The 9605-nt window shown below is 42.9% G+C and overlaps 1 protein-coding gene across 2 annotated transcripts in view; it reads left to right on the top strand.

The window, feature by feature from the left end:
- The first annotated feature begins 210 nt into the window (after positions 1-210).
- The window catches only part of LOC134402296 (L-threonine ammonia-lyase-like), a 39338-nt gene continuing 29943 nt past the window's right edge, over positions 211-9605 (top strand). The window contains exons 1-2 of one of the 2 annotated variants that reach the window (XM_063131679.1): positions 211-433; positions 5595-5621. In XM_063131679.1, the coding sequence (XP_062987749.1) occupies positions 333-433; positions 5595-5621 (128 nt within the window). In that variant the 5' untranslated portion in view covers positions 211-332. Of the gene's footprint in view, positions 628-5594; positions 5622-9605 lie in introns of both variants that reach the window. The other variant, XM_063131677.1, reaches the window with a different exon arrangement.

Raw genomic sequence — 9605 nt, 5'->3', positions numbered from 1 at the left:
AGAAGCACTTCGTAGCTTTGCAACAAATTAGGATAGTGTTCTGTAGTAAGTGTCTAATGCTTTCAACAGTCAGCTAACTGAACGCCAACGAAGTATAATCCACGCCCTGATTCAAATTGACAGGGACAGGTTGGTTGGGAAATAATCTCTTTAAATAGCAGCAGCCAATTCTCAAAGTCATTTCTTTGCCCCATCTTGAGTGGGAGGACGGCTTGCAGCAACCTGTTCACCAGGCACCTGGAGTTTGCTGTGCCCTTGGCCCTATTCGGAAAGGCAAGTTGTGCCAGTGGCCCGGGAATCTCGCCGTTTCAATTACAAACCAAGGAGTTGCTATGAATTTTGTTGCACAGTTTCTCTACTCCAGGGCTTTAAAGAACCGAACTCCCAGGGAACGCATCAGAGAAGAGGAAGAATATGATCCTTTCTGGCAAAGGTTGGAGAATGTTGCCATGTGACGTAGACCTAGAGTGTTGATTTATCCCCCTTAGGAGTTATGGACAGTCCTAGATATGTACCTGGGGCCAAGCATCTGGCAAACACCTCCCCTGGATCCTTCCTGCCTCCTTATGGTGCAATAGTTGGAGTATTGCTTCACTTCTTTGTTTATTTCATAGCCATACTTTATAGGTAATAATAATAATAATAATAATAATAATAATAATAATAATAATAATAATAATAATACAACCTTTTCTGCTCCTCATTCCAAGAAATCACAGTTAGCATGTTTATTTGCAGACTAGATTCATTTCTTCTAGAATAAATTGTTAGAATGCATGGCTATTCATCAAAAATTATATTTGTTTTATTATGATATAGGCCACATCAATTTACTTTAAATTTCCGTATTTTGGAACTTCTTACCTAGCACTGTAAAGGTCCTGCTGAAAATGAGCTCAAAGGAGCCAGCAAAATATCAGAAAATTGTGTTTATCTCATAAACTGCATTCAGTTTTATATGTTTTCCTAGAAGTTGTTATCACTAACAGATGTATATTTAGATGTGATTATAGACTGTGCTTAAACCTAATTGTATTACAACAGTATCCAGAGACATCAGTTGAGTTTAAGGAGCCGTGTGTAGAAGATTCAAGACATTTCCTTGCCCCCAGATCTTGAGTTCAAAGATGTACTTCTAGTTTTGAACCTTGAGTCTCAACCCCCCAATAGTAATGTGGATGTAGCTACCTGGAAGTGCTGTAATTGAGGATGCTCTCATGTAAACCCTTCAAATTACCATTATATAATGGATGCTTCTACCCTTGAGACCTTTGGCAGTGCTGAAACATTCCTTTTTCTAGCATCACTTAGCTGGAAGTGGAATTAAAACACAGGATCCACATAGCATTTAATATAATATCAAGCAATGTTCTTTTCTCCTTCTGTAATTATGCACAAATAAGTTGCATTCAAATGAATTCAATGTCAAATGAAATGTATAGCTTGCTGGTTCAGCCTTTTTTAATGCTTCCTGTTATTATTAAATATATTTATACCCCACTCTTTCACTAATAGCACACTCAGTTAAAAAATGTACAGCACAAAAATTAAAATAAAATTATAAAACCATATGGTTTTAAAAATAAATAAAATAAAAACAGCAATAAATAACAATTAATTTAAAAACAACATAAATTATTATTATTATTATTATTATTATTATTATTATTATTATTATTATTATTATTATTTGCATTTTATACCACCCAATGGCCAAAGCTCCCTGGGCAGTTCACAATTAGAAATTACAATTTAGAAAGCCTGTTGAAATAAAACACAGCACTAATCGTAAATGTTTTGCAATAAAAAAAAGAGTGAAGTAATTAAACACATAGATCCTGACACAAAAAGTGATATAGGGCACTTCATGGAGGTGTTACTAAGTCCAAGTCAAGACAGAAAGCAGTAAAAAGAGCCAGTGTGGTGTAGTGGCTAAGGTGTTGGACTGGGAGTCAGGAGATCTGGGTTCTAGTCCCCACTCGGCCATGGAAACCCACTGGGTGACTTTGGGCCCGTCACAGACTCTCAATCCAACCCACCTCACAAGGTGGTTGTTGTGAGGATAACACGGAGAGGAGGAGGATTATATATCCTGTCTTGGGTTCCTTGGAGGAAAAATAGCAGGATAGAAATGTAATAAATAAATAAATAAAATGGACTGAACTTGTAAAGAGGAAGTGCTTTGTCAAAAACTGTGGTTCCCAAACTTTTTCAGGTCACCACCCCCTTGGTTCCACAAACTCATGCTCAGTGCCCCCTACCCTACACTATAAAAATCATTATTCAGAATAGTGGTTTTCAACCACCCACTAAGGAAGATAACAATAAAATTCAAAACAGTAACAAGAATTTTGAATATTTATTCAAAATCCAATTACATTTTTTAGTTTATTCCATTAAACATAATTGATGAACTTGATCCAGTGATATCATCTTTTCAAAGTCTGATAGTCATTTAGCAAGAATATTAGATATCACATTTAGTAACTAGGGTAGAGTACCTCACTATTCTGTAAATTCTTAATGTGATGGATGGGCTTGATGTAGTGATACCAGTTTCCCAATGTCTGGTTTAAAGTAATTTAACATGAGTCTTAAATCACCACGTTTAGTAATCTGGAGTCGATTTCTTTGCTTGGAGAGAAGTAAGCAGACCACACTAAAACCACATTCCACCAAATATGATGTTGGAAATGCAACCAGGAGCTTCTGAACCACTCTCCATAGTGCAGGATAGCGAACAGAAATTTCCTTCTGTAACCAAAACTCCTGGTACAATTTCTTAAACTTTGGCTTCAGCTCAATGTCATTTTGTAGCTCAATTGGCCCCTTTAAATGGGAAGCACTCGCAGCAGGCTTGCTGAGGGAGGGAGGGAAAAGAGAGCGAACGCCTCTGTTTTGCAGCCGGTGTGGCGAGGCACACCAAGCAGAACATGTCTCTTCATTAGCGTTTTGGTGCTTTTGAAACATTACAATTCACTGTTAAAAGGACTCTTCTTAAACGGTATTAATACATGTCTGGATTCTTCCCCTATATGGCTTGGGACCAAACTACCTTCTCCCATAAAAATGTTCCTGGGTTTTAAGACCTTCTGGAGAGGTGCTTCTCGGAAAAGACCACCTTGAGCGCCCCCCTGCCGTCCCCTTGCCTCTTAGCGCCCCCCTGCCACCCCTTGCCTCTTAATGCTCCCCTATGCAATCCCACCGCCCCCAAGGGGGTGGTACCGCCCACTTTGGGTACCACTGGTCTAAAGGTAGAAGCACCCTGAAAAGCACCGACAGCGGTGCTGATGAATAGTAAATAGCATATTAATTGCCCCTTGAGTAGCCTCATTATCGAATTTTGTTCCTGTGGAAATTGGAGGCTTTAATTAGTGCCCCTTTTTTCCTTATACCTTTAGAGTAAAATAGTGCTATTTTACTATAAAAATTAAAAGAAAAATAATAATGCTAAAAAAACACAAATTAACTTCTCCCACCTCCCATAGAACTTGACACTGGAGCAATTAAGGGAAGCTATCCAAGGAGCAATCAACACAGTACTCTCCAGTAAACCTTCAGCTGTTATGAACAGGTGATACAACACATGAACGCTTAATTCTACATTGTAATAGACTAGGGGTGTGCAACCCATAGCCCGCCCTCAAAGCCTTGACTGTGATCCCCCAAGTCTGCCCTGATCCCGCCCACCTATTTCTGCCACCCCCCAGAGATACTCATACTGCTTGCTTTTTTTCCACCACTGCTAGCAGTGAGAAAAGAGCACTCTGTGTAAAGATTGCTGGGGTGGGGTGGGGGCGTTATCTCTCTGTTTGTGTGCACATGTGTAGCCCCCCAGCACAGCATCCCATGTAACCCTCAGGGCTTATGCACCTCTGGAAGAGACCTCCCCTGATCAGAAGGAAATTATGATTATACTTTATTGAGGAATTTTAGCCATTGGAAAGAGCATTGATGGATAAAGCAGTGCTAAATTAAGTGCTATAAGGAGCCTCCACTTTATTGTGCTTGGAGTAATGGTTCAGTAGTGCTAAAGGGGGCTCTAGTTAGGGTGACCCGATGAAAAGGGGGACAGGGCTCCTGTATCTAACAGTTGTACAGAAAAGAGAATTTCAGCAGGTGTCATTTGTATACATTCACCACCTGGTTAAAGCTGAAGAAGCTATACTAGAGTGAGCAGATACAAAAGAGGACTCCTGCTGCAGCTTTAACTGTTGTGATACAGAGGGAATTTCAGCAGGTGCTGCCTGCATACAAATGACACCTGCTGAAATTCCCTTTTCTATGCAACTGTTAAAGATACAGGAGCCCTGTCCTCCTTTTCATAGGGTCACCCTAACTCTAGTATAGAAGCATCTTTTGTTTTACCAGGCCAATAGGAGAGTATTGCTATCTTTCCCTCTTCTTCTGCCAGGGGCAAGTGAACTAGCTGCTTAACACATTCCTCCTGGAGAGGGGAAACACTTTAGGGCTGAACTACACACTACTCTAAATGTATAGCATGCAGCTGATCTTCACTGGACCGGTTCACATGATCTCCGCAGCGGACAGCATGAAGGTGGCCATTTTGAATATTCAACCCCTGGTAGGGGGTTGCCATGGTTTCTTGTGTTGTCCAAACCTGGGCCGCAGGTGTTGTTTGAGGGTTAAACAACTCTCAAATAACTCTACAACAGCCAATGGGTTATTTGAGGGTTGTTTAACCCTCATGCCACTCCCGCTGCAACCTGGTTGCCCACAGATGCCACAGGTCATCATGGTTTAAATAAGCCATGGTGGGCTGCTGTAATCATGCAAATCAGGTCACTTTCTTTTTTGCCTGTCAAGTAAGTGTGCAGCTCCAATCCAAATCAAGACCACTATGTGCAGGTAGGGAAGACTTAAACCTTCCCACTCAATCACTTTTCCCGCCTTTCTCCGCTGTGGCACCCCGGCTGTGGAACGAGCTCCCCAGAGAGGTCCGCCTGGCGCCTACACTGTACTCCTTTCGTTGCCAGCTGAAGACCTTTTTATTCTCTCAGTGTTTTAACACTTAATTTTAACTTAAATTTAAATTTTACTGTTTTATTTCTGCATTTTAATCTTATATCAATTTCTGCTGCGTGGTTTTATCGTGGTGGTGCTTTTTATACTGTATTTTGTATTTATGTTTTTAGACTGTTGGTTGTTTTATTATGGTTTTAATTTTTGCGAACTGCCCAGAGAGCTTCGGCTATTGGGCGGTATAAAATGTAATAAATAAATAAATAAATAAATAAATAACTCCCCAACAAAAGGACTGAAAAAAGAGAGAGAAAGGAGGGAAACTCCATTGGTTCCAATGGAGTTTTCCCCCTCTTTATTTTGGGGAATATGAGATTTAGGGGTGTGGGAAGTAGCTGGGTGGTTTTAAACCTCCCTTACTCACATGTAGTGATCTTGATCTGGATTTGGGCCCACACACTTACTTGGAGGCACAAAAGAGAGTAAGATCAGCCACTCGCTATGCATTTAACATAGTCTGTAGTTTAGATTTTAGCTTTCTTATTTTATTTTAGTATTTTTGTTACCTTTATAATGTATCCACATTTCTGTGTTTCTCCCCTCTGCCTCAGCTCTGCAAAGAAGCTATTTCCCAAAAAGTAGGTTTTATAATCACATTGCATGCCTTTCTAATTCCTCTAACGCTGAAGTGTGTGTGTGTGTGTGTGTGTGTGTGTGGGAGGCCTGTATCGAAGCCTCACCGCTACATCTGTTTGAATTTCTAATATAATAATAGAAAAATCTACATGCAAATAAAAACATCAGCAAAAACACCTCTCGGTGTATACAGAAAACAACTCCAGCTGCAGCCCTATGCCCAATCACCTGCAAGTAAGCCCCATTGAACACAGTGAGACTTACTTCTCACTTACACTAAGGCCTTAGCTAGATGTAAGGTTTATCCCGGGATCATCCCGGGGTCATCTCTGTGCATCTAAATGACACACAGGGGATCCCGGGAGCAGGCAGAGACGACCCCGGGACAATCCCGGGATAAATCTTAGGTCTAGCTAAGGCCTACGAGTCTTTATTTTAGCATATGGGTTTATTGGTAAATAAACTGGATCTGTGTGATCAGGATACATCCAAACTTTTTTCTATGGGGACCGTAAAATACCTTCCTTTCATTTATTTCCAACCTTTCACTAACACAGCATCTAAAAGCAAGGCCTCTGACAATGGCCTTCTTCCCATGAGCAAAATAAAGCACGCTCGTGATTGGCCACTCAAGGAAGTTTGCGGGTCCTTTTGATGACGTTGTCAACAGCCAGGACATTTTCTGGTGATCCTAACCCCCTTATTCCGTTTGAAAATATATCAGAGGTAAGCTGGAAAAAAACCCTAATGGTTGCGATATTGGCTGTGTGTAAAGCTGGCATCGCGCTATGAACTAGCTGCAATCGAGGGGGGGGGAGGGCAAAATGCTTCCCTGCAACGAAGGGAGGCAGATCTGATCCCCCCACCCCAGCAAAAGCACCCCTTTAAGTTCAATGGGGCTTACTCTCAAGTAAGTGTGTTGAGGGTCTTATGTCTACTCAGAAGTAAGTCCCATTGTGTTCAATGGGGCTTATTCCCAAATTAATGCAGATCTGCAGCACAATCTTACATTGAATCAGAACTCCTGACTTTCCTGAGTGCTTCGAGCACAAGTTAACCCACAAAAACAAGACTTCCCCTTCCCTCCTTTGCACACATGCCAGGGAGGGAGGGCGCTCCCTCAAATCAAACCCTTAAAAGAACCCCGGGAAACAGCAGGATCTTCTGACTTGTCACCCCTCTCCTCTGGTGTAATGAGCTCATAGCAATCGGGCCAAGAAACAGGAAGCACAGCAGCCCCCAGGGGGGAAAAACCCATTATCCTCACTGGGCTGTTATGCTGCTTTTGAGTGTCAACGAACGAGTGTTTTATCGCACGCTCGCTACTGCCCACTTACGGATGTTCGCGAGTCCTTTAGACGACGCCTCCTACATGCCTCCCTCTCCTTCCACTTATTTTTCCATTGAAAAATAGCCCTCTTTTATTTCCTGCTGTGTGCAAGAAAAGTGGCGCAATATATAAACGGCCCCTGAATGGGCCATGTGGTCGTTGCTGCTTCCTCATTCTCTCCCAGTGTAAAGAGACCGTAGCAATTGTGGGACAGCAGAAGAAGAAACACGAAAATCCACTCGTCTGATGGTGCTCTTTGTCTGGGCTGGAAGGTGGATCTGATGGGGGAGATTGCTCTCAGCAGGGTTCTGTCCAGAGGGCAGAAAACACCAGTACTGCAACCTGTGGCTGTAATGGGCACGGCTTCCACCTAATGGGCATGGCTTCCACCCCTCTGCTCAAAATATTTGAATGACTATGTATTCTGCATGGAACTATGACTCGCCTGCCACTATCTCTTGATTTTTCTTTCCTTTTGCTCCCACTAGAATGTTTATTAATATAACCATGTGTTAAACAACCAGAATGCGGGTTTTGCTACAATGGATTAACATGGCTCCCCGTCACAAATCCATTCTGTTTTGGAATGGGTATAGACTGAGCTCGATGCACTCAAGCCCTTCTCCAAAGTGGACAGCAACAGAGGGAAACTGGTTTGGCTTTTGACCACAGATGGGAAGACCCAGCTGGGATCTGTCACTGGCCTCTTGGTGCCTTTCAGCTTTGGGGTTGATGGTGGTGTGTTGACCTGCCTGATTTTGCCAGTAAACACTTCTGTGTTGTGCTATCCTGGTGTGTGTGTTTGTGTTGGGGAGTAGGGGTGAATGGTAACAGTGAGCATGGCTATGCCTATCTAGAGTATTGCATCCAGTTCTGGGCTCCACAATTCAAGAAGGACGCAGACAAGCTGGAGCGTGTTCAGAGGAGGGCAACCAGGATGATCAGCGGTCTGGAAACAAAGCCCTATGAAGAGAGACTGAAAGAACTGGGCATGTTTGGCCTGGAGAAGAGAAGATTGAGGGGAGACATGATAGCACTCTTCAAATACTTGAAAAGTTGTCACACAGAGGAGGGCCAGGATCTCTTCTCGATCCTCCCAGAGTGCAGGACACGGAATAATGGGCTCAAGTTACAGGAAGCCAGATTCCGGCTGGACACCAGGAAAAGCTTCCTGACTGTTAGAGCAGTATGACAACGGAACCAGTTACCTAGGGAGGCTGTGGGCTTTCCCACACTAGAGGCTTTCAAAAGGCAGCTGGACAACCATCTGTCAGGGATGCTTTAGGGTGGATTCCTGCACTGAGCACGGGGTTGGACTCGATGGTCTTGTAGGCCCCTTCCAACTCTGCTATTCTATGATTCTATGACTTAGGCCATAGCTAGACCTAAGGTTTATCCCTGGATCGTCCAGGGGTCAAACCTGTTCATCTAGGTGACACACAGGGGATCCAGTGCTCAGGCAGGGGTGAACCCTGGATGATCCCAGGATAAAGCTTAGGTCTAGCTGTGGCCATACTATCAAATGTGGGAAGCGTTAAGTCTTGGTCACGTTTTGATAATATAGCAGTGATGTAACGGAATGGTGTGGTTGGGACCAGATAGACTAGCACCATCGTGGCCTGGCTGAATAATCACCCAGCTTTTCCCTCTAATTTTCATCACCTCAGATTTACCTCGTTGGTGTTATTCATCAAGATATGGAGTTGCAATTCACTGATTTAGCCCATTGGTCCATCAAGCCTCTACAAAGAATCTGGTGGTATCTTAAGGACTAACAAATTTTAATCCATCATAAGCTGTCATGACTATAGCCCACGTCCTCGCAGGGTGGGAATTGTAAACGGTGAGGTCAGAAGGGAATTAAATGCAGCAAATATTTAATGAAGAAAATGTAGGAACGTATTCTTCTGACATAATTCTTTATAATTCCACCCCCGCTCTGAATCTGAAATTCACTATAATATGCCATGCATCTGTTGAAGTGGGCTATGGTCCATGAAAGCTCATGGCAGAATAAATTTGTTAGTGTTTAAGTTGCCACAAGACTGTTTGTTATTTTTTCTGTAAAAGACTAACAGACCAGGCAAGGCAGAAGTATCAATGCCAGGCTTGGTTAATCCAGAGTTTTCATTCTTCCTTTTAGTTGTGGAAGCTGACGTTGCACTCCCTGTACCCTTCTGTACATAAATAAAGAACTGAGTGCACTTAGTCCCAATAACACATTACATGTTCTGCCTTGGTGTCATATCCCCAAAGGCCGGCTGCTGCTTCTTCTCCTGTGCATAGCATGGCCAGGAGAAGTTGATTTGCAGAACAGTGATTCTCACTCCCCCACACTTTCCCTTTTTGTGTGTTCAACTTCTCCCCACCCATCTCAAACATGGGTCTCGAACCTGGGCTGGGAGAAAAGGAACCGTGGAGAAAAGAACTGGGGAGGGTCCTCTGACCCACACCTTTTATCTGCTTGCCATGCTCTTCTGGCCCTGATTTGCATAGGAGAGGCAACAGCTATGCAATATTGATGCAGGATATGTAGTTCTGCCCCAAGTCAGGCCATGAAGTTCCTGGAGCACTTACAATAGAGGAAGATAATCCGCAGCTGGGCAAGCTGATTGACTATGCATATTTAAAATGAATGGTAATGCTTCTCTTGGTA

This window comes from Elgaria multicarinata, chromosome 8, assembly GCF_023053635.1.
Source record: "Elgaria multicarinata webbii isolate HBS135686 ecotype San Diego chromosome 8, rElgMul1.1.pri, whole genome shotgun sequence".
Lineage (NCBI taxonomy): Eukaryota > Metazoa > Chordata > Lepidosauria > Squamata > Anguidae > Elgaria > Elgaria multicarinata.
The sequence above is the reverse complement of the archived record's forward strand: the minus strand, read 5'-3'. Positions and strand labels throughout refer to the sequence as shown.